Below are 25,950 nucleotides of genomic sequence, written 5' to 3' on the forward strand. Positions count from 1 at the left end.
GGCGTGGGGGCTGACGAAGTCTGTGATGTCTTCGCTGAACTGTGTGCGTGGTCCCGGTGGTCTGTAGATGAGGGTGCCTCTGAGCGTGGTCTTGGGGTTGGTGTGTATCTGGAAGTGGAGGTGTTCGGCGGAGGTGAAGGTGTCATCGGAGTTGGTCGTGATGCGGATGGTGTTCTTGTGGATGATGGCGATGCCTCCTCCTGTCTGGTTGACGCGGTCCCTCCTGGTGATTTTGTAGCCTTCTGGGACGGCGATGGCGACGTCGGGTGCTGAGGAGGCGTTCATCCAGGTTTCCGTCAGGAAGGCGATGTCTGGTGCTGTCGAGTCGAGGAGGTTCCAGAGTTCGACGGCATGCCTGTGAACGGAGCGGGTGTTGAGCAGGATGCACATCAGGTGTTTGTTGCTGGGGCTCGGTTTAGTAGGTGCAGTGTTGGGTCGTAGGCTGGTGAAGCGGCAGGTCAGGCAGGTGAAGGGTCCGTGGGTGCGTCTCGGGGTGGCTCGGTAGCAGGCGGTGTTTCGGCCGGCGTTGAGTGCGTGGAGGGTTCTGGCATCGTAGCTGTGCAGGGTGTGCTGGCGAGGGCGAGGACCAGGGGGTCTGGCGCTGGGCGCGGTCCAGGCGCGGACGGGCGCAGACGGGCTTACCTTTGGCGCACCTTCGCGCTCAGTCGGTGCTCCCGCTGCGCGCTTCCGCTGCGCGGTCGCTCTGGGGGCGTCATAAGTAAGGAGCCGGGAGGGAGGAGCAGCTGGGTGGCGGGAGCGGTCTGGCGAATGGAATCACAGGGGGGCGGGCCGCAGGGAGGCAGCGGCGGGAAATCCCAGGAGCAGCGAGCGAAGGAATCTGCAGGCAGGAGGCGGCAAAGGCAGGCAGGAGCGGCAGCAGTGAGTGGGGCGACCAAGCCCTGTGGAGGGCTGAGCGGTCACACTCTGTGGTCCCCTACGGTCCCCTTAAGTAAGGAGCCGGGAGGGAGGAGCAGCTGGGTGGCGGGAGCGGTCCGGCGAATGGAATCACAGGGGGGTGGGGCCGCAGGGAGGCAGCGGCGGGAAATCCCAGGAGCAGCGAGCGAAGGAATCTGCAGGCAGGAGGCGGCAAAGGCAGGCAGGAGCGGCAGCAGTGAGTGGGGCGACCAAGCCCTGTGGAGGGCTGAGCGGTCACACTCTGTGGTCCCCTACGGTCCCCTTAAGTAAGGAGCCGGGAGGGAGGAGCAGCTGGGTGGCGGGAGCGGTCCGGCGAATGGAATCACAGGGGGGCGGGGCCGCAGGGAGGCAGCGGCGGGAAATCCCAGGAGCAGCGAGCGAAGGAATCTGCAGGCAGGAGGCGGCAAAGGCAGGCAGGAGCGGCAGCAGTGAGTGGGGCAACCAAGCCCTGTGGAGGGCTGAGCGGTCACCTAACGCCACCCCTGCGGTGGCATTAGTTTTTGCCACTGCCTCAGGTTTACGATTTCTCGTAAATCTGTGGCAGCATCAAAATGCAATGGGTGTCATGTGGGCACGCCCACAACACCACCCATTGTACGCCCCTTTGACCCAAAGTAATGCGAGTAAAGGGGCTGTATTTACAAGGCAGCGTTAAGCCACAAAAAGTGGCTTAACACTGCTTTGTAAATATGGAGCAGCGCATTGCACTATTAGAATGTCGAAAGAAGTGACATTGCAGTAGCACAATGCCCTTGTAAATGAGGCCCTAAGTTTGTTAAATGTCTCACACACCTTCACGAAACGGAGGAAAAAAATGCACCAACTATGTGCCGTACAGGGCATTACCAGTATTACACACCAAATAGGAACCTGCAACTGGGTCCCCCGAATGCCAGATTCACCAAATGCCAATGTGGCCTAATACTTATTCCACTTTATACCCGTTTTTCCCATCACCATAAACCTACTGTTGCTTTATTTCCCTCTTGCAGGTTATTTTCTATCATTGGTTTCTACTTTTTCCCTGTTTTCCAATTGTTTACTTTCTCCTTTCTCTTGCTTTCTTTTTAGTTTGACGATGAAAAACAAGTCTTTATCCCCAAACAAGTGCAAATGTCCACAGCACCTGCAACCACCAACACAACAACAGCACACTCCACTCCTTTGTGATCGATTTAGAAGAAATGTGTTATATTTCTCTGCAGGTTCGGGGGTGAAGGTTAAAATTTCACTAACCAATAATGAAAAAAATGCCATTGAATAAAATATGATGCTTTTGGTATTTCAGACTAAGGGGTACATATTCTAAGATTTGAAACTGCGATTTTCCAATTGCTATTTCATGTGAATCGCAATTAGGAAATCGCAATTTCAAATGCATGAAACACTTTTGAGTTTAATTTACAATTCCCAGTGGGTCGCAAAAGGACCTACCACATCAATATTAATGAGGTAGGTGAAAAGAAAAATGTACGGTTTTCCTTCTTTTTAAGTGTTTATTTCAGCTTAAGGAACAGCGACCAACCCCAGCCAAGCCTCCCCAGTCCAACCGCCAGCAACCTTTTCCTTAACATTCTATATTCCTATCTTACCAACACGAAACGTTTAAGCTTCGTAGGCAGTGCTCCCACTGCCTACTCTTAGAAAATATTTCCCCAACTATTCTCATAGGGGAAGAGGTTCCTTGGACACCCATTTGGGTTACAACCAATTTAAAATTGGTGGTAAACTGCAAATGTTTTGCGATCCCATTCATACATATTTTTACAATTCAGTAGTAGGAAAGGACGTCCTCAACAATGTCAAATCGCTAAACCCGAAATGCTATTGGTAACAAGTTACTGAATGACAACTTGGGCTTTGAACATCCCAAAAAGCATTTTTCCTGTCACAGACATGTCGATTCTCTGAATTGGCCCCTCTGTGACTAGAAAAAAGCTGTGTTCATGTGGCCTTCAGCACATATCTAAAAAATGTAATCAGACAGCAGTCACTACAACCAGATTAGCTATATATTACATAAATGTATGTCATGAGTTCTGAACCTCTTCAGTGTGATTCAAATTTCACGCCAAAAATACAGACCTTCTATTTTGTGCAAAGGGAGTGGCGACTACAGAAATATGTTTGCTTCAATTGGCGTTTTATTCAGCTTTTCATCAGAATTATGCATATCACATATATTTTTATTTCTACATAAAAGAGACACTAATTATATGTTAGATTTAATAACTTCCTGCACATTTAAAGTCCACATGGTAGTTATCACAGTGCTTACAGTTTGCCTTAACCTTGCTCTATTTGAATATGACTCAAGATAATTAGAGAATTTTTTGCACAGTTCTGATGTGAAATAGTGTGGAGTAGAGGTCACCCGTCGGTATATTAAGCTATTTCAATTGCTACCTGGAAGCTAAGTGAATGTCCGGTGAAAGCTTTGATGTAAAATAGTTCACGTGCTAGTATAATGAGTATTTTGGTGAATATTTTGAAGATATCTTATTACAGCCGCTCCCTTTTTGTAAAACGAAAAAAAGTCATTTGCACTTCTCTTGAGCGATAACATGATCCCGCCTTCAAACAAAGCGAAAAGGTAAGTGACTAGGACTGACAAACGCGTCCTTAAAGCACCAACTTCATACCTGAAGGTTTGGCCACAAGATTGGTAAAATATATCAGCTACTAATTAGCAGCTTTTGAATAAATAATATTAACTTTATGTAAAGCTATTGTAGGTAGGCATTAATACAAAGTAAATATTAGCAATTTATTGAACAAGCTATATTTACCTTCATTTACATGTACATGGGAAGTCAGTAGCCACACCTTAAGCAGTGCGTGGTTCCCATCAGAAACACAAATTTTACGTTTAACTGTTATTTTCGTCAGTTAAACATTTAAACATTAAGTGCTAAAATGTTAAAAACAAAACTATAATGTCGTCGATCTGCCTACCAATACTTTTGACAAAAATAATATTCCTCGAAAAAGTAATAACACAACGACTATTTCCTGCAGTTTCCTACCTTGTGAAGCGAGATCCAAAGGACTGCTCCAGTCACTCCAGAGTCCTGGTCCACGGATTCTCCTACCACGCACTTGAACAAAATGTGAAGAACCTTGCCTTTTTGTTCCTAGGGTAATGCAATTTCTTCTAACAGTCTCCACAACCTAGGGAAGCAGAGCAATATGTTTAAGTCTGGTTCTGTTTGTGGCAATTAATGAAAACATGGCAATTAATTAAAACAGACGTTTAGAGTGCAATATCCTGTTTGAACATTGTCTGTCATTGCTGTAAGACTGCTTAAAGCCATTTTGATGAACCACACATAATCAATACAGAAAAAGATCTCAGGACATAGCAAATGAGAAGCCTGGAGGGCTACAACATGCGAATTGGACAGCTGATGACTGAAAGATTGCCCGCATTCAATTTTCCCTTCACCGAACTATCCGCTCTAACCAAAGATTCAGGTTGATATCTGTGCAGTTCTTGCAAAACAAACATACGCAAACACATTAATATAAATTAGGAGCCACAAGAGTTGGACACCTTGCTACTGTTGGTGTTCTACTGGTGACCCCCAGTCTAAGATGAAGAAGCTACAGGATTGCACAAGCAAAAGATATTGAGTGGTCAAAGAGTACACTTTGCCTCTTAGTACATTAAACTGCTGTCCCATCCCTCAACCTCAGTAGCAAATAAAAGGCTGCTGAGGATTTGGAAGAGGTAACAAGTAGGAGTGTTTCCTCTCTCTGATGTGCCAGAGAGAGAAAATGAAAAACGAATAACCCACAAAGAAAAGAAAGTTTGGGACTGCATGGCACTAGAAGGGACATAGAGGGACCCAGAGCCTGCACAGTTTAGGGCTGAGGCACCTTGAAGACACACTTGAATTGCCAATAGAGATCAGACCACACAATGGTGCCCTGGGTGCCTGTCCCCAGCAGGGACATGCCACATCCACTTGCCCCTGGCAGAAAATGCAAATGGGATGAGATGGTGGGAGAGAGCAACTGGATGAGCACTGAAGGCTAAGTATCCTTCCATTTCTAGGAGGGTTTAGTCAGTGGCTCATATTCAGGTGTCTGTATTTGGTATAGGTGCATGTCTACTTAACCTGTGTAGTGTTCTGTTTTTATCCTTGTAAGAAAATGGGTTATTACTTGTGTAAGGTGTGAGTCCTACAAAAGCAATGTGTACACAATTCTCTCCTTATTGGGAACTAAGTACCCCATTTTAGCACTTGACTCTTACAGGGTAGCAAAGCAGAGCAGTCCAAAGCCTACTCAAGGTTGGGGATGTGGGCAAGTAATCTCTATCCACTGACATGCAGATTCTATTATGGTTGTTGGACTTGACCTTTTCTGCCGGGTCATCCCCAAACCTTTTTACTTTCTCCTCCAGTTTTGCTGATCTAATTTTTCGGGCCTTAGGACTCTGCACATTTTACTATTGGTAACCAGTGCTAAAGTGCATATGCTCCTTCCTTACAATATGGTAACATTGGCTCATTGCCAAATGTCATATTTAATTTACTTATAAATCCCTAGTAAAGTGTTACTACATATGTCTGGGGCCTGTAAATTATATTCTTCTATTGTCTGCAACACAAAAGGATGATGGACTGAGTGCTCACCATGCCACCATAATACGGACTCAACCATATGCAGATCACTCTTGACCCTGTTCCCCATGGTAAGAGTCTAGCCCGAACTGCCAGGCCAGGTCCTCCGTGAACCAGAAACAAGCATCCTGGGACCGGTTTCAGGGTATCATCCTTCATCAGCCAGGCTAGCTTGAAACCAGTGGCACGTTGAGCATGGGACCTACGTCTGGGCATACCCTTTCCACTTAGGGCAATTTTAGCAACACAAAAAGATGTTGGCTACTCTTAAAACATATTTCCCCAACTATTCTCATAGGGGAAGAGGTTCTTTGGGGACCCATTTGGGTTACAACCAATTTAAAAGTGGCCGTAAACTGCAAATGTTTTGTGACCCCATTCATACATATTTTTACAATTCAGTAGTAGGAAGGGAGGTCCTCAACATGCCACTTCCCAATGCTGCATTGCTAAACCCAAATTGCTATTGGTAACAAGTTACTGAATCACAATTTGGGCTTTGAACGTCCCAAAAAGCATTTTTCCCGTCGCAGACACGTCAATTCTCTGAATTGGCCCCTCTGTGACTCGAAAAAAGCCTTGTTCATGTGGCCTACATCAGCACATATTTCAAAATGTAATCTGACAGCAGTCACTACAACCAGATTAGCTATATATTACATAACTGTATGTCATGAGTTCTGAACCTCTTCTGTGTGCTTCAAATTTCACGCAAAAAATATAGACCTTCTATTTTATGCAAAGGGAGTGGCCACTCTAGAAATATGTTTGCTTCAATTGGCGTTTTAATCAGCTTTTCATCAGTATTATGCATATAACATATATTTTTATTTCTACATAAAGGAGACATTAATTATATGTTAGATTTAATAACTTCCTGCACATTTAAAGTCCACATGGTAGTTATCACAGTGCTTATAGTTTGCCTTAACCTTGCTCTATTTGAATAACACTCAAGAGAATTAGAGAATTTTGTTTCACAGTTCTGATGTGAAAAAGTGTGGAGTCGAGATCACCCGTTGGTATTTTAACCCCTTCGCTGCCAGGCCTTTTCCCCCTCCTGTGCCGAGCCTTTTTTTTGGCTATTTGGGGCAGTTTGCGCTTAGGCACTCATAACGTTTTGTTCACATAAGCTACCCATGCCAAATTTGCGTCCTTTTTTTCCAACATCCCAGGGATTCTAGAGGTACCCAGACTTTGTGGGTTCCCCAGAAGGAGGCCAAGAAATTAGCCAAAATACAGTGAAAATTTTGTTTTTTTCAAAAAAATCAGAAAAAGGGGCTGCAGAAAAAGGCTTGTAGTTTTTTCCCTGAAAATGGCATCAACAAAGGGTTTGCGGTGCTAAAATCACCAGCTTCCCAGCTTTCAGGAACAGGCAGACTTGAATCAGAAAACCCAATTTTTCAACTCAATTTTGGCATTTTACTGGGACATACCCCATTTTAAAGATTTTTTGTGCTTTCAGCCTCCTTCCAGTCAGTGACAGAAATGGGCATGAAACCAATGCTGGATCCCAGACACCACAACATTTCTGAAAAGTAGACAAAATTCTGAATTCAGCAAGGGGTAATTTGTGTAGATCCTACAAGGGTTTCCTACAGAAAATAACAACTGAAAAAAAAAAAAATTGAAATTGAGGTGAAAAAATCTGCAATTTTTCTCTACGTTTTACTCTGTAACTTTTTCCTGCAATGTCAGATTTTTTAAAGCAATATACCGTTACGTCTGCTGGACTCCTCTGGTTGCGGGGATATATAGGGCTTGTAGGGTCATCAAGAACCCTAGGTACCCAGAGCCAATAAATGAGCTGCACCCTGCAGTGCGTTTTCATTCTATACCGGGTATACAGCAATTCATTTGCTGAAATATAAAGAGTGAAAAATAGCTATCAAGAAAACCTTTGTATTTCCAAAAAGGGCACAAGATAAGGTGTTGAGGAGCAGTGGTTATTTGCACATCTCTGAATTCTGGGGTGACCATACTAGCATGTGAATTACAGGGCATTTCTCAAATAGATGTCTTTTTTACACACTCTCTTATATTTGGAAGGAAAAAATGTAGAGAAAGACAAGGGGCAATAACACTTGTTTTGCTATTCTGTGTTCCCCCAAGTCTCCCGATAAAAATGATACCTCACTTGTGTGGGTAGGCCTAGCGCCCGCGACAGGAAATGCCCCAAAACACAACGTGGACACATCACATTTTTTGACAGACAACAGAGGTGTTTTTTGCAAAGTGCCTACCTGTAGATTTTAGCCTCTAGCTCAGCCGGCACCTAGGGAAACCTACCAAACCTGTGCATTATTGAAAACTAGAGACGTAGGGGAATCTAAGATGGGGTGACTTGTGGAGCTCTGACCAGGTTCTGTTACCCAGAATCCTTTGCAAACCTCAAAATTTGGCTAAAAAAACACATTTTCCTCACATTTCGGTGACAGAAAGTTCTGGAGCCACAAATTTCCTTCCACCCAACGTTCCCCCAAGTCTCCCGATAAAAATGGTACCTCACTTGTGTGGGTAGGTCTAGCGCCCACAAAAGGAAATGGCCCAAAACACAACGTGGACACATCCCATCTTTTTACAGAAAACAGAGGTGTTTTTTGCCAAGTGCCTACCTGTAGATTTTGGCCCCTAAGCTCAGCCGGCACCTAGTCAAACCTACCAAACCTGTGCATTGTTTAAAACTAGAGGCTTTGGGGAATCTAAGATGGGGTGACTTGTGGAGCTCTGACCAGGTTCTGTTACCCAGAATCCTTTGCAAACCTCAAAATGTGGCTAAAAAAAACACATTTTCCTCACATTTCGGTGACAGAAAGTTCTGGAATCTGAGAGGAGCCACAAATTTCCTTCCAACCAGCGTTCCCCCAAGTCTCCCGATAAAAATGGTACCTCACTTGTGTGGGTAGGCCTAGCTCCCACGAAAGGAAATGGCCCAAAACACAACGTGGACACATCCTATTTTTTTACAGAAAACAAAGGTGTTTTTTGTCAAGTGCCTACCTGTAGATTTTGGCCCCTAGCTCAGCCGGCACCTAGTCAAACCTACCAAACCTGTGCATTTTTTAAAACTAGAGACCTAGGGGAATCCAAAATGGGGTGACTTGTGGGGCTCTGACCAGGTTCTGTTACCCAGAATCCTTTGCAAACCTCAAAATATGGCTAACAAAACACATTTTCCTCACATTTCGGTGACAGAAAGTTCTGGAATCTGAGAGGAGCCACAAATTTCCTTCCACCCAACGTTCCCCCAAGTCTCCCGATAAAAATGGTACCTCACTTGTGTGGGTAGGCCTAGCGCCCACAAAAGGAAATGGTCCAAAACACAACGTGGACACATCCCATTTGTTTACAGAAAACAAAGGTGTTTTTTGTCAAGTGCCTACCTGTAGATTTTGGCCCCTAGCTCAGCTGGCACCTAGGGAAACCTACCAAACCTGTGCATTTTTTAAAACTAGAGACGTAGGGGAATCCAAGATGGGGTGACTTGTGGGGCTCTGACCAGGTTCTGTTACCCAGAATCCTTTGCAAACCTCAAAATTTGGCTAAAAAAACACATTTTCCTCACATTTCGGTGACAGAAAGTTCTGGAATCTGAGAGGAGCCACAAATTTCCTTCAAACCAGCGTTCCCCCAAGTCTTCCGATAAAAATGGTACCTCACTTGTGTGGGTAGGCTTAGCGCCCACGAAAGGAAATAGCCCAAAACACATTGTGGACACATCCTATTTTTTTACAGAAAACAGAGGTGTTTTTTGACAAGTGCCTACCTGTAGATTTTGGCCCCTAGCTCAGCCCAGGGGGGGCAGAAATGGCCTAAAATAAATTTGACCCCCCACCGCCCCACGGGGAGCGACCCTTGCCTACGGGGTCGCTCTTTTGCGTGACGGCGCAAAAAAAAAGATCCCCAGTGCCTAGTGGTTTCTGTCCCCCTTGGGGCAGATTCACCTAAAATCGGCCGATTTGCCCACAAGGGGGGAAGAAATGGTCTAAATACAATTTGCCCCTCCAGGGGAGCGACCCTTGCCTAAGGGGTCGCTCCCCATCTCTAAAAAAACAAACAAACAAAAAAAAACACAAACAAAAAATTAGCCCTGGCGTCTAGAGGTTTCTGCCGCCCCGGGGGCAGATCACCTAATAACAAATTTGACCCCCCACCACCCCCTGGGGAGCGACCCTTGCCTAGAGGGTCACTCACCATCTCTAAAAAAAAAAAAATTGCCCTGGCGCCTAGAGGTTTCTGACCCCCCTGGGGGCAGATCGGCCTAATAACAATAGGCCGATCTGAGGGGGGGCAGAAATGGCCTAAAATAAATTTGCCCCCCCTAACCCCCTGGGGAGCGACCCTTGCCTACTAGGTCGCTCCCCTTGCGTGACGGCGCAAAAAAAAAAGATCCCTGGTGCCTAGTGGTTTCTGCCCCCATGGGGGCAGATTGACCTAAAATCGGCCGATCTGCCCCCAAAGCGGGCATAAATGGCCTAAATACAATTTGCCCCTCCAGGGGAGCGATCCTTGCCTAAGGGGTCGCTCACCATCTCTAAAAATAAAAAAAAAATAAAAAATATTGCCCTGGCACCTAGAGGTTTCTGACCCCCCTGGGGGCAGATCGGCCTAATAACAATAGGCAGATCTGAGGGGGGCCAGAAATGGCCTAAAATAAATTTGCCCCCCTGCCCCCCCCGGGAGCGACCCTTGCCTACTACGTCGCTCCCCTTGCGTGACGGCGCAAAAAAAAAGATCCCTGGTGCCCAGTGGTTTCTGCCCCCTTTGGGGGCAGATTAACCTAAAATCGGCCGATCTGCCCCTAAAGCGGGCAGAAATGGCCTAAATACAATTTGCCCCTCCAGGGGAGCGACCCTTGCCTAAGGGGTCGCTCCCCATCTCTAAAAAAACCAACAAACAAAAAAAATCCCCAGTGCCTAGTGGTTTCTGCCCCCCTTGGGGGCAGATCGGCCTAATTAAAATAGGCTGATCTGCCCCCCTGGGGGGCAGAAATGGCCTAAAATGAATCTGCCCCCCAGGGGAACGACCCTTGCCTAAGGGGTCGCTCCCCTTACGTGAAATTCACGAACAAACTCCCTGGTGTCTAGTGGTTTCTGACCCTAAGGGGGGCAGATTGGCCTCATAAAAATAGGCCAATCTGCCCCCAAGGGGGGCAGAAATGGCCTAAATATAATTTGCCCCCTATGAGAGCGACCCTTGCCTAAGGGGTCGCTCCCCACACCTAGAACAAAAAACTAAACAAAAAACAAACAAAAAAAAAATATATATCTCTGGTGCCTAGAGGTTCCCAGGGGTGGCAGAAAAGGCCTTAAAAAAACATGCCCCCCCTGGGAGCGACCATTGCCCAAGGGGTTGCTCCCTCATGCCAGTTTCGTTTTCACAAAAGACATCCCTGGTGTCTAGTGGGCGTTTCGACAGCCGGATTGCTTTCAATCCGGCTGCCAAAACGCAGAGAGAGACTTCAAAGGGAAGGAAATACATTTCCTTCCCTTTGAAGCCTCTCTCGGCCTCCCACACATGATCGGAAGAGCAATGCAAATGCTGAGCTTCCAGCGCGATGGGGGAGGCTCTGTGACAATCGGCGCTGACGTCACAGGGCGGGGTGGGGGGTCGGGTGGAAGGGGAAGGGCTTCCCCTTTCATCCCTGACTTGGGGGGGTGGGGAGAACCCCACAGAGGGAGCGCTAGCGCTCCCTCTGGGCTGTGTGCCCAGGACGTAATGTTTACGTCATGGGCACAGCAGCACTGTGCCTCAGGACGTAACCATTACGTCCTGGTCACAGAACGGGTTAAGCTATTTCAATTGCTACCTGCAAGCTAAGTGAATGTCCGGTGAAAGCTTTGATGTCAAATAGTTCACGTGCTAGTATAATGAGTATTTCGGTGAATATTTTGGAGAAATCATATTACAGCCGCTCCCTTTTGTAAAACAAAAAAAGTCATTTGTACTTCTCTTGAGCGATAACATGATCCCGCCTTCAAACAAAGCGAAAAGGTAAGTTACTAAGACTGACAAACGCGTCCTTAAGGCACCAACTTCATACGTGAAGGTTTGGCCACCGGACTGGTAAAATATATCAGCTACTAGTTAGCAGTTTTTGAATAAATGATATTAACTTTACGTAAAGCTATTGTAGGTAGGCATTAATACAAAGTAAATAATTAGCAATTTATTGTACAAGCTATATTTACCTCTATTTACATTTACATAGGAGGTCTGTTTTTGCAGTGGTCACACCTTAAGCAGTGCATGGTTTCCATCAGAAATACAAATTTTACGTTTAACTGTTACTTTCACCAGTTAAATATTTTAACATTAAGGGGGTCATTCTAACCCTGGTGGTCGACGACCGCCAGGGCTAAAATGACGGGAGCACCGCCAACAGGCTGGCGGTGCTCCCATGGGCATTCTGACCGCGGCGGTACAGCCGCGGTCAGAAACGGGAAACCGGCAGTGTCCCGCCGGTTTCCCGCTGGTTTCCCGCTGGTTTCCCGCTTCCCTAGGGAATCCTCCACGGCGGCGCTGCTTGCAGCGCCGCCATGGGGATTCCGACCCCCTTACCGCCATCCTGTTCCTGGTGGTTTTCACCGCCAGGAACAGGATGGCGGTAACGGGTGTCGTGGGGCCCCCTAACAGGGCCCCACTAAGATTTTCAGTGTCTGCATAGCAGACACTGAAAATCGCGACGGGTGCAACTGCACCCGTCGCACCCTTTCCACTCCGCCGGCTCCATTCGGAGCCGGCATCCTCGTGAAAGGGGGTTTCCCGCTGGGCGGGAGGGCGGCGGGAGGGCGGCCTTCTGGCGGTCGCCCGCCCGCCCAGCGGGAAACTCAGAATTACCGCGGCGGTCTTTTGACCACGCAGCGGTATTCTGGCGGTTCCCGCTTGGCGGGCGGCTCCCGCCGCCCGCCAAGTTCAGAATCACCCCCTAAGTGCTAAAATGTTAAAAACAAAACCACCATGTCGTCGATCTGCTTACCAATACTTTTGACAAAAATAATATTACTCGAAAAAGTAATAACAATGACTATTTCCTACAGTTTCCTACCTTGTGAAGTGAAGTCCAAAGGACTGCTCCAGTCACTCCAGAGTCCTGGTCCACGGATTCTCCTACCACGCACTTGAACCAAATGTGAAGAACCTTGCCTTTTTGTTCCTAGGGTAATGCAATTTTTCCTAACGGGAGTGTTTCCTCTCTCAGATGTGCCAGAGCGAGAAAATGAAAAACTAATAACCCACAGAGAAAAGAAAGTTTGGGACTGCATGGCACTAGAGGGGACATAGAGGGACCCGGAGACTGCACAGTTTAGGGCTGAGGCGCCTTGAAGACACACTTCAATTGCCAATAGGGATCAGACCACATAATGGAGCCCTGGGCGCCTGTCCCCAGCAGGGGGACATTCCACATCTACCTGCCCCTGGCAGGTAATGCAAATGGGATGAGATGGTGGGAGAGAGCAACTGAATGGGCACTGAAGGCTAAGTATCCTTCAATTTGTAGGAGGGTTTAGTCTACTATTGAATCTGCAACACAAAAGGATGATGGACGGAGTGCTGAAACGCTTCACTCACCCCCAGTCACATATCTGGGTTTAATCCATTGTTCTTTTGCTCACCATGCCACCATAATTTGGACTCAGCCATATGCAAATCACTCTTGACCCTGTTCCCCATGGTAAGAGTCTAGCCCGAATTGCAAGGCCAGGTCCTTCGTGAACCAGAAACAAGCATCCTGGGACCGGTTTCAGGGTATCACCCTTCATCAGCCAGGCTAGCTTGAAACCAGTGGCACAGTGAGCACAGGACCTACGTCTGGGCATACCCTTTCCACTTAGGGCAATTTTAGCAACAAAAAAAGATTATGGACCGAGTGCTGAAACTTTACAAATACTCACCCTCAATCACAGACCTGGGTTTAATCCATTGTTCTTTTGCTCACCATGCCACCCCAATTTGGACCCAGACATATGCAAATAAGTGTTGACCCTGATCCCCATGGGAGTAGTTCAGCCCAAACTGCCAGACCAGGTCCTCCCTGGACTGGAAGCAAGCATCCTGGGACCGGTTTCAGGGTATCACCTTTCATCAGCCAGGCTAGCTTGAATCCAGTGGAACAGTGAGTACGGAACCCACATCTGGGCATACCCTTCCCGCAATTTTAGCAACAAAAAAGGATGATGGGTGGAGATCTGTGACTGGGGGTGAATGTCTGAAATGTTTCAGCACTCAGCACATCATCCTTTTGTGCTACTATGGATCCTCCAACACTGATTGTGCCATCCACATAAGTGGCCCACTAAACAAGTCTCAGGCCTGCCATTACAGCATGTGTGTACAGTTTGACTGCCATGTCTCATTTTATAAGGGTAATTCTTAAATAGGAACAGGTGACCAGTTCATATATCATGTTTCTGGAATTGGAATTTTAAATTCTCACTTATGATGAAGCCATATTTTAAGTTACAATTTTGAAAATGCCACTTTTAGAAAGTTGGCATTTTATTTTAGCCATTTGGAGTCTGCAGTCTGTACCTGGCTCAGATGACCAGAGTAGCTGACAGTTGAGCTTTGCGTATTCCCCCTAGACAGTCAGACACACAATAGAGAACATAGGTGTGCCTGGGTGAACCATCGCTGGCAGGATCAGAGGGAGGAACTGGGCACATCCCCACTTACACCTATCGCGGGTTCGCATAGGCTGGGCAGAAGAACATAAAGTGTTCAATGGTTTCAGAGGTGCTGCCACAAGCAGGGCATATATCAGGGAGACCAATCAGCCCCCACCTGTGAGTCAGTGACATCAGGGGCAGGGAGCCGAAACGAAACCTTGCATATAGGCTTTTGCCGTGCAGATCCGGTATAATGTCCAAATAGGCTTCAAACTTTGAAGTCCATTTAAGATCAATAAAAAAGTTAGTTAAACGACCATGAGATTTACAAGTTATGTTATTGTCCCTAACATAAGACCAATAAATTAACTTTAAAACATTTTTATGCCGTCTCTCTAGTTTGTGGGGATTTTCCCAATAATCACCCAAGCCCAACAGATGGAACCAATGGGACACATGGCAAATCCACGGGAGAGTATTGGTATTTTGGCATTTTAATAAATCAAGTAAGGAGGTCTTATATATATCTAGTTCAGGGGTAGTCCATAACCGGATCCAATACAGTAAAGGTCTTAAAATAGCTAAATCTGCTGCTCGACTTAACCCCAGATCCAGAAATATTGGGAGCAGGGGTGTGGAGCGTGGACACGCTATCAAGGCCCTCGCAAAGCTGTTTTCTGTGACTGAGATCTTGTTACAGTTGGAGAAACCCCATACCTCCGCTCCATACAGAGCTGCGCCTTGTGCCTTGGCTATATAAATCTTTAATGCTGGAGAAACAGCTTTTACAAGGGAACCCTGATAAAAGCGCAGTATGGACGAGGCTCTATGTTGTAGCAACCCTGCGCTTTTTGTGATCTGCTCTTCCCATGATAGTTTACTAGTTCCCACAGTTTAGCTCTTGGAACCAGATCAAAAGCAGATCGCAGATCTATAAATACTACATATAAACATTGCTTGGCGATAAGGACATATTTCCAATACAATATAGCCAATCGAAAGACCTGGTCTATCGTGCTAGTTTTGGCACGGAACCCGGCCTGTAATTGAGAGAGAATTTGGCGCTCCTCAACCCAGCTAGTTAGCCTCTGCAAAATTTGTTTAGCGAAAATCTTTTGCAAGTTGTCTATAAGGCTAATTGGCCTGTAATTGGCTGGAAGGTTGGTGTTTCCTTTTTTGTAGATGGGTATAATTTCGGCCCCCTTCCATGTGCCCGGAATTTGTCCCCCTGCAGCTATACTATTTGAGATGGCATTGATATACCAGGACCAGATATTTGGTTCTGATCTAAAAAGATCTCCAGGGAGTTTGTCCGGTCCGGGTGCTTTGCCAAGTTTCAGACTGTTTATAGCCTCCAGGGTTTCTTCTACTTTAAAAATGAGATGACTCTTGGGGATACACTGGGCCCCCACTTGGACTGACATACTGGGAATCAAATCCAATAGTGTAGATGGGGAGTTGACTACATTGGTGTCCGTTGAGCCCTCTGGTAGGGCGTAAAGAGTAGAAAAGTGTTCTACCCAGCTTTCTGGTTGTATGTGGTTACTGGGGCAACTCCTGCCTCCATTTTCTCTTTTAGACAGAAGTTCCCAAAAGCACTTATTATCCTTCTCTCTGGAGGCAATTAATAATTCCTGCCAGAAGGAGTCCTCCCACCGCTTTTTTGCATTAGACACGGTTTCTTTGTATAGAGATCTAGCTTCTTTGATCTCCCCCTGGGAACCGGACATTACTACTGCTTTTAGCCCAGACTTAGCCTTTGAGCACCTCTCATCAAACCATCCCTTACGTGCCCCTTTTCCTTCACATGGCTTTGGCCGCCTTGCTTGATAAAAAAAAACCCGTAGCTGAGTGGCCAAACTATCATGAATTTTAAGTATCGGAATGTTCCCCACAAACTGCTCTTCATACTCGGCCAAATTATTTAAAAAGATTTGGTATATTGCTCTGATATGATATGGGTTAGACATCACTTTTGGCCAAGTAATCTTAGAGAATTTATTATTCCAACATGGTGGCGGGATTATTGTAACATGATTATTATATGTTCTCCTAAACATTTCTCCGGAAAGGGTAAGAAGCAAGGGAAAGTGATCGCTATCACTTCTCACTATTACTTCCATGTCTTCCAAGTGGGGCCACAACCTAACATCAACTAAGAAATAATCTATAGTGCTTGTGGACTTGCCCCTTTTGAACGTTGGTGCAATGTTCATATCAGATGGCGTCCTACCATTACAGGCCCTAAGGCCGTGTTTTAAACATAGTGAAGCTAATTGAGTGGCCACCCGAGATTTTTTGCAGGGCCGAGTGATAGATAGTTGCGGGATCCCCCACAGCTCATCCTCTTCATCAGTTAGGTCACTAGTAAGGATGGAAGGTTCAAAGGTGTAATTAAAATCTGCAGCTACAATTAAAATATTTGAGGGGTGAAGGCTTTCTACAAATTCGGACAAAATGGCCAAGGTCTGAGGCTCGGAGCTACATGAGACCGATCGTATATAAACATTAACAATAACAATTGATAAAGTTCTTTTGAACGTAATGCACATAGCTTTAATATCTACAGAAATAATTTCACACTGCAAGTTCTTGTTTACAAGTAGTAACAACCCACCTTTCTTCCGGCCCAACCCCTTCTCTGGAGGTATAGCAGGAACACTAAATGAAAGGAATCCATCTATAATAGTAGCATCCTCTACCCAAGTTTCCTGGAAGAGACAAACATCTATATCCTTAATAAAAAAGGCCCAATTGCTGTCATCTAATTTCTTTGCCAACCCCAGCAATGTTCCAGGACATGAGTTCTAATGTGCATTTGCCTTTGTTTACCACCACAGTTGAACAGCCAGCGTCCCCTGGGCCCAGGTCATTATTACAAATGTTGAATGTTGATACTTTATTGTTCCCCTTTAGATGTGAAACCTTGGGACAGGCCATCGCATGAGTCACTGGTTCAGAAGTCAGTCAGACAGAATCAGGCAGCGGCCCAAGATCGGTAGCTGCCTTACATACAACACCTCCTTGGGAACTAGTTAAGCCAACTGATCCATCAGGTCCCCTATCTGGTCCGTGATTGTGTGGGTTTAACATAAGTCTTATCCCCGCCTTAGTTGTTGCTCTATTCGAGTGGGTGCGAGAGTCAAAATCCATTAGTTGAGTCACCATAGACTCATCTCCAAAATGGATAGTAATTATGTCAAATTTGGTCCCTGAGATGCTGTTTGTCTCGGCCGATGTTATATCCGAACGAATGACAGAGAGACAGCTTCGTCGGGAACGTATCCAGTGTATGACTTTATTAGTCAAGGAGGCTTGGTTCTCAACTGACCCTGGCAATAATTTTGGAACATTAGTCAAATAGATTTTGTTTGTTCCATAGTTTGTACACAAATCCTGTTCTTTGTAACTGCGTTCTCAATACTGTTACGGGGGAATTGTTGTTATAGAAGGTTTTGTAAGGCCTGTTAGGAGATTGTGTGGGATTGTCCCCTTGGACAGTTTCGAGGGGGTCGGATCCATTGATCCTACCTCTAGCTCTACCACTAGTTGGATTAGTCGCCCAGTTCCCTTGACAATCCCGGTTTCTGGGTGCGTTTTCAACCCTCCCTTTGGGCCTCAAGTTATCTTTAGTATGGTTGGGGCGGTTAACTTCCCTCCCTTGTGGAATTGTCCCCCCTCTGACGGGGAGACAAGGATTAACCCTTGGCTCAGCCACCTTATTTGGGGCAGAGGAGGGGAATACTTCTTTCCCCCTGACCTCTCCACAAACCCTACAAATCCCTTTGCAAGCACAGTTATTCCCATGCTGGTGCACAAGATTATTCTTCAAGAGATCTATTAGTACTAGAACCAGTCCCTTGGCTTCGTCAACTCCCTGGAGAACTTTAGCCAGATTGTCTCTGCAAGCTGCTGGGTCATTACCTTCCGGATCAAACTGGGGGATCAATGGAATAACACTAGGATTAGATATTCCAACTGCAGGCTTAAGCACACTCACAGGCACAGGCAGGTCCCCTTTTAGTTAATCTGGAGCCAGGACAGGGAAGGCAGGATGCCTGTGGACTTCAAAGGGAAGCCTCTATAAGTTTTTCCCCCACTTGGCAGGTACAACTGAGTATAAGTACTGGACCTCGGACACCACCACTTCACTACACATCTAGACCAGTGGAAACTTTGCCAGGAAGACCAGTTGCCTGCTTCCCTCTTGCATGGACGAGAAGGACTGGACTTGCATTGTTTGAACCCAGAATCTCAGAGTAACTCTAAGGGCTGGGTGGCTGGCCTCCTGATCTGAAGCCTCAGGAACACAAGAGGCTTCCATCAACATTGTCCCTGAACCTGAACTCTGCCATCCCTGAGGGTACCCTACCAAGTGCTGCCACCCCAGTCCTGGACCCTTGAAAGTGGGCTTAAGGTGTTATGCCAGCCTCTGTGGATTCATCAGAACCAACACATCTCCTTTCCTGTGTGGCAAAACCTACAGAAGAACCGGTGCATCTTCCTTGCTGCATGGATTGGACGCGCTGCAAAGACCTGCATCATTGCGGCAGCCCATATTACCTTTGGAACCTTTGTTGTGTGTCGCATTCTTGTTGTAGGCCCTCACATCTATCATTAACGGCCTTACAGCTCCTTAGAACTGCTGCATTGCCCCAACTGCACTATACATCCCTGACTCTGGACATCGCACAACAAGCCCTCATCAGTGAATCTTGCAACACTCCACAAACCAGGATTGAAGGTACTTTGCTCAGTAGGCCCAACTTGGTCCCTGTAGCCCACCCACATCCATCGCAATCGGCCTGAACCTGTGACTTTGTCCCAGTCCAGTGCAACCAGATTTCCAAATTTGGTGATTTAAGGCTTTTGGTGCTATTTTTCCTAAAATCTTTCAAATTGAAAATCTCCTGTTCTACTGATTGGATTTTTGTTATTTTGGTTTTGTTTTATTTGTTAAAAATATTTTGTAACGCCATGGTGGGCTCACTTTGTATTGTGTTTTCAATGTGTTACTGTTTGTACAAGTACTTTACACATTGCCCCTGAGTTAAGCCTGACTGCTCTATGCCATGTTACCCGAGGGTTGAGCACAGGTCAATTTTGGGTTTGCTTGTGTCTTCACCCTGAGGAGAATTGTGGTTGCTGCTTCAGAAGTGTTTCAGCCCCCGCAACCAGTAATTGATTTTCAGTGAGTTGTGGTAAATTCTCCACTTTGCACATGATGACCCACATTTGTTTGCTGACTGATACGGATGTTTTTTAAATCTGCATACTAGTGCACTGCTGTCCCATCCAGTGTAGGTGTTCTGGCCTCTAAACATGGTAAAAAATGTCTATTGCCAATTGGTATGCTAACGCGTCCCTTTATGATAAATTATTACACATTGGGACTCATTTTAGGCCAATGAATCTTTTGACCCTGTTGAGAGGCACCTTAGGACGAGATAGCTAATCAACATGTCAATCAATACATCAATAATGTCATCAATATTTATCACAACAATGCATTTCACTTTAGTCAAAGACATTAATCAAACTCAAGACACCACCATGACCTTGCAGTCATGAATAACCACACCAGTTTAGTATAAATTGTAATGATTTTATCCCCTATTTGGTTACAATACAACTAGCAAATTTATTAATCTCAAAACCAAGAAACACAATAGCATAGTCACGATATGGCAACTCTGATAAGATTTCATCAAAGCAAGAACCACAAACATTAGAATATAACACGGCGTGAACATAGGCTATCCTTAGCAGAGTGTATTAGCACATTGTTCAACAAAACATAGATTCAGTCATTTGTCTATTTGCGTCAGTTTAGTGAACCCCCTCAACTAACCTCAAATTAGCATTGGCATGTTGGGCTTCATGCAAAAACAATTTAGTAAACCAATTTGGAAACCATCTAACTATGGCTCCTGTCAAAAAGAAAAGCAGTTGGTACCTAGAAAAGAAAAGCAAACAGACAATCACAATTTCATTGTCATATAGTTACCCTCCAAGTTTGGTCAGCACTCAGGTTCTGTCTTCATCTTCAGAACACCAGTTGATTTGCCATCAAAAAAGAGATTCAGCTCCAGCAAAGGAAAAGGGGGCATTTCCCTCATAAGGAGGTAAAGTGTAAATGGGCAATCTAAGGACACGGATGGTTCTAGGTAAAATCAGCAAAGTCACTAGGTAAAGTGACAAAGTCTCTGGATCATATCAAATCGCATCAGCATCTCCCTAACTAACTAACTCATTTCCATGTGTCAAGGGGTTTTATCCCTCTTTCGTTGTACATTCCCCTAAAATCTAATTGGACAAGGGGTTGCACCCGACTATCTTTAGCCAATTAAAATCAAATTACTTCATCAAATTTGTTACCCCACAACAGTTCTCACATATTTTATTGGTGCTTATGATTGACGTCTTTAGCGGGTGGAATGTCCGGTATGATTTCATCGTCTTGTGGTCCTTTGCACATCTTTGGTCAGTGGCTCCTTTGTCCGTACCGGTTTAGGCGACCTTGTTAATCTACACTGTTGCATTTAGCTAAAATGTTACTATAGGCAGGGCGAATTTCATGAGAACGGATCTACTACAGTTACATTCAGCTTCTAGCTTTTGGAAAAAACAAGAGTTCATATCCTTTAGCGAGTCAGCACATTGCACGTTAGAAAAAATACATTTAATATGAGAGTCAGGCAGCTAGGCCTCGACTCATGCTAACTAAGGCCTAATGATTTATTAGTTAAACCTTTAATAACATAATCATTAATAATTAGTGTAAAACCGTATTATAACATTTAAATCTTAACATTATTAGTCAGCTTCATTAGTCCCTGTGTACATTGGTGGCCACTCCCCGTGGGCACATTTCAAGTGCACGTTTTAGCAAAACATGTTAATACAGTTTCTATACAGCATTATTATATTATACATTAGTTCATAAACATTTCATGTTAATATAGATTATATTACGCTCTCTCAGGTATATTGAACTTTTAAGTACCAAGTTCATGGAAAGTTAAATGTCACCTCTCATCTGCAGCAGATGTTGTGCCATCCGCTAGACTTGCAAAGAAAACGTGGCTTCAAGCCTATATGTGTAACCTGACAACTGCAGCGCCTACCCATGCAGACATACATATCTTAACCCTTTTTGAGAGGAATGAACCATACATTTAAATATTAAATAAGTCACCCATATGTAGGCATTGCAGCCTACCAACTAGGTTACCTAGTACGCTAAAGTGGTACATGCAAGCATTTAGTGTTTGCATGCTCCCACAGTGACTAGCACCCAAACGTTATGTCCACTGTAAGAGCTTCAGCTGTCCTAGCAGAAAGACTAAAGAACAAAATACTATGGCCCGCATTATGACACTTGCGGTAAATCCTGCTTACCGCCATGCTGGCAGCCACCAATATACAGCTGCAGTGGCGGATATCCGTTAACCATATTATGACACACAAACCAATCCTACAGAATACTGCCACACACACAAATCCACCAGCCCAAAAGTCAGTGCTAAAGTGGCAGTACCAACACCCATACCGTTACGCCAACAAAACAACGTCCACCACATTATGACCCACAAATCACCACAGCGGACATTCAACGGCAGTAAACCATTGGCGGTTCATACCGCCGCGGTCAGAATGGACACCGACTTACAAAACAACACATTGGCCAGTATGAAAAACACACACCTGACACCCATACACACACCACACACACCCATTCACAGCACTATAAAACATCCACCCACAGTACCCACAACCCTTTGCCAACACCAAAAGACTGCAAGAGTTAGCCACCAACGTCACAGAGACAACTACAAACACATCACTGACACCCCACATCACACACCACATCACTGAACACACTCTCACCAACACACAACATACAACACCCATGGCACCACAAAGGCACCCCCGTTTCACTGAGGAGGAGTTAAGGGTCATGGTGGAGGAAATTGTCAGGGTAGAGCCACAGCTGTTTGAGCACAGGTACAGCAGATTTCCATTGCCCGGAAGATGGAGCTATGGCGGAGAATCGTGGACAGGGTGAATATTGTGGGACAGCACCCAAGAACAAGGGATGACATCAGGAAGAGGTGGAACGACCTACGGGGGAAGGTACATTCCATAGCAGCAAGGCACCATCTCGCCATTCAGAGGACTGGCGTTGGACCCCCACCTCCTCCCCCACAGCTCACAACATGGGAGGAGCCAGTTTGGTGTAGGTGAGGAGGAGGGGACTGTTCATTTACCCAAACACACCTCTGACTGGTACACTAGAAAGTTGTAAGGACTCTAATTGTACATAGGACTGAGAAGTAGACTACAAGGGTTAGTCAGCTCTGACCTCCTGCATGGCTGCAGGGACACAATAAGCTGCAAGAGGTCTTATTTCTTGAATGCCTAGCTGACAAGTAGCATCAGCACCTGGAATGAATGCTGCTGGTGGCCTCTGATGAAGTGAGTCCAGGCCCCTAAATATGAGCCCTCAGATCCTATGTGTCATGACCCTGTGGTAATTCCCAGTTTGGTCATGGTGATCCCCATTATTCTACAAAGAATGTTTCTTTCTCCGAACAGCGGGTCCGGGCATTCCGAAGGTGTGGTCCTCCTTTGCGGCATTCTGTGGGGGCCTTCTTGCAGAAAATGTGTACTACACAATGAGCCTGCTTGGCTTTCTCCTTCCCACGGTTCCTATGTGAAGTTGTGAGAGAAGGGCCTCATTACGAGTCTGGTGGCCTTCAGACTGACAGACTCATGCTTTTGGTCAGTCCACCACACTCTTGGCAGTCCGACCGCCAAATTATGACCCTTGTGGTAGGACCGCCAGGGGACCACCATTAGGAACATGGTTCCTGACTGGGTGGCTGCAGTTGGAGTCATGGACAGCCACGGCGGCGCATCCCTGAAGGTACACTTAACATTATGAGTATGCAAAATTCACATAATTCGTTTTTGCGTAATAAGGCTAAATTTTAGAAAAATTATGCAAAATGTTGAGTAAATGCAAAACTATAATTTGCATTATATTTTAGAGTGAAATGCATCCTTTTATACATTCTGAACATAAGGATGCATTTTGTGCTAAATTTATAGCCCAAAAAACACAAGTTCTGCAAACAGATCTGGTCTTTCAGGTTTATCCCGTCCACTTGTGCTAAATTTTTTGCAACAAGCAATTATGTGATGTGTCTTAATAGCATTATTTTGGGAAAATGGTGTAACACTTGTACATGAATGCAAATTAATTTTATGGCAAGACCGGAGGCTCCTATTATGCTTTCTTTTCTTGTTTATTTTAAATAGAAGCAGTTAAGACAAAAAACTGCAAATTCCAAGAGGCAAACAGTAGTAGCCAATGGGAAGAAACGTGCAGTTCCAAGTAACGCACCAATCATAAACAAGCTGCCCCCATAATACTTATCTTGATGGTGAACAGCCCTCTTTTCTTGCTGCTCACAGTCAAGATAAGTATACATTGTTTCATGATATTCTTAAAGTAGTGTTAATTACGGTGATTTCTAACAGTATATGCAGTAATGTATGTGCGACTGCTTATCGCGTGGCATTTTCTCATTAGCCGGCTTGTAGCTGCACATTTCTTTCACAACTGCCTCGTGCGCGGCTGTTGTTTGGAATCTTTGGCATTTCCCTTAGCTTTCGGGCCATTTTCAATGACAGTTGAGGGGAAACGTCGAATTCATACCTCTGCGCTTTCAGCAATTTCTAGACTCTGGTTTTATCGGCTTTGGGCCCTGAATTTTCCGACCTCTGGCATTGCGGTCCTCTTTAAGGTTGATCTTGTTTTTCTCCTTGCCAGCCACTCCCTTTTCTCCACCCATGGGTGGAGCCTAGCCATTTTTTCCTTCGCTTGAGAGGCTGTTAACCCTTTCCTCACCAGTACTTTAAAAAATTACAGTTTTACCCAACAGTTATGATGGAGATGGACAGTTCTCCTATTTCCGATACTCTGAATGAGGAGGAGGAGGCTATTAAAGATTAGAAAATTCTGTTATTAATTTGGTTTCAAAGATGATTTTGGCCCAGTCTGTGGGGGATAGCAGAAAGTGTCCTTTTTCTTCAAAAGTTCCCAAGGTGGCGCTATTGGTTGGTGAGGGTTCCTCACAAAAGGCAGAGGTTGTGGTTTCTCAAAGTCCTCCTTTACGGGAGGGGATAACCAAAAATAAATCATCTAAAAAATATGCCTCTAAGTCCAAGCACTTATCTTACCCTATTATTATATCTAAAATCCTTGATACTGATGAGGATTTGCAAGATGCTGACTATGATACAGATAAATCCGACAATGATGATGGGCATTTGTCCCCCCCTCCTCCCAAGAAAGCCAAACATGTGGCTCAAGAACTCTCCAAACCATGTAAAATTACTGACACAGAAGGGGTTCCTATGTTCGACCCGAATGATATACATCATCCACATTCCACTGAATTACTTCCTGCAGACCATGTGGCAGAATACGTAGCTTCTAGAATATGCACTCATCTAGACAAGCAAGTCAGAGCAAAGCTAAGGTCGGAATGTCCCCATCCTTCCCTACATTGAAAAATAACGGTAACTCCTACTATTGATTCTTCTGTCATTACCTTTTTCACAAAGTTCAGCAAGGATTCCCGCAAGGGAGTGGATAAGGCATGATCTACATGCCAGGACAAACTGTTAGACATTGTGTGGCCTTTAACCCACATTTTTGACATGGGTGAGGCAGCTCGCTTGGATAATGCTACTGTTAACCCTGTTGACCTGTCTTTATGGGTGCAGTGAGCTGTATGTTTATGGGGTAATGCCAACCCATGAGCGTAGGAAGGGACTTCTGCTCAAGCTCGATCCAAAACTGGTGAGACTGGCCGTCACAGATCCAGGAATTAAGGTGGAAGGTCTCCTGTTTGGGGACTCATTCATAAAGGAGATTAGTAAATATGTGGCAACGTTCGCTTTACTGGACAAAGTCCAAAAATCGCTTAAGAAGATGTTTTCCAGTCGGGTTTTTGCCAGGGATCGCAGAGGTAGGAGCTGCTTTGCTGGCCGTGCATTCAATAACCAAGGTTCCCGTGGTGTCTACAACAACTCTTACCAGGAGTACATACCACAGTTCTATCCACAGACAAACATTTGGTTTCTGTAATAAAGGCAACAGAAGTTCCAGATTCACATCCCAGCCCGGTAAGTACTCTTCTGGCCTTCCTATTGTAGGAGGTGGGATTTTACTATTTCTTCCAAAATAGCAGTCAATAACAGCGGATCTGTGGGTTTTAAACACTGTTCAAGGAAATACTATTGAGCTTTACTCAAAGCCTTTTCAATTAATGCTTCCTCATCCTCCCCAGTTTTCTACAGAAATGACAAACTTAGGCCCTCATTACAACATTGGCAGTAAAAGGCGCTTACCGCCGTGCCGAAGACCGCCAATACACCGCTGCGGCGGCGGGAGACCGCCACAGCTATTATGACACACATCACGGAATCCGCCGAAATTCAAACACCCACACAAGTCCGCCACACCAAAGGTCAGCGATAAATATGCGGAAACAAATCCTCCACCTCCACGCCAACAGAAACACGCCCATGCTATTACGACCCACGAATCCACGCGGCTGTCTTTCAACCGCGGTATTCCATTGGCGGTACACACCGCCGCGCTCAAAATACACACACCTCTCCAAAACACCGCCACATAGGACAATTCAAAATACACACACCTGATACACATACAAACACCACTCCCACACATCCAATACAATATAAAACACACACTCACATCA

General features: G+C 45.4%; 1 protein-coding gene across 1 annotated transcript in view; it reads right to left on the reverse strand.

Annotated features, from left to right (window-relative positions):
- Positions 1–25,950, reverse strand: part of LEPR (leptin receptor) — a 714,243-nt gene that overhangs the window by 266,597 nt on the left and 421,696 nt on the right. The window contains exon 7 of the mRNA XM_069232491.1: positions 3,942–4,086. Coding sequence (XP_069088592.1) covers positions 3,942–4,086 — 145 coding nt within the window. The remainder of the gene's footprint in view (positions 1–3,941; positions 4,087–25,950) is intronic.

This window comes from Pleurodeles waltl, chromosome 4_2, assembly GCF_031143425.1.
Source record: "Pleurodeles waltl isolate 20211129_DDA chromosome 4_2, aPleWal1.hap1.20221129, whole genome shotgun sequence".
NCBI classification, from domain to species: Eukaryota; Metazoa; Chordata; class Amphibia; order Caudata; family Salamandridae; genus Pleurodeles; species Pleurodeles waltl.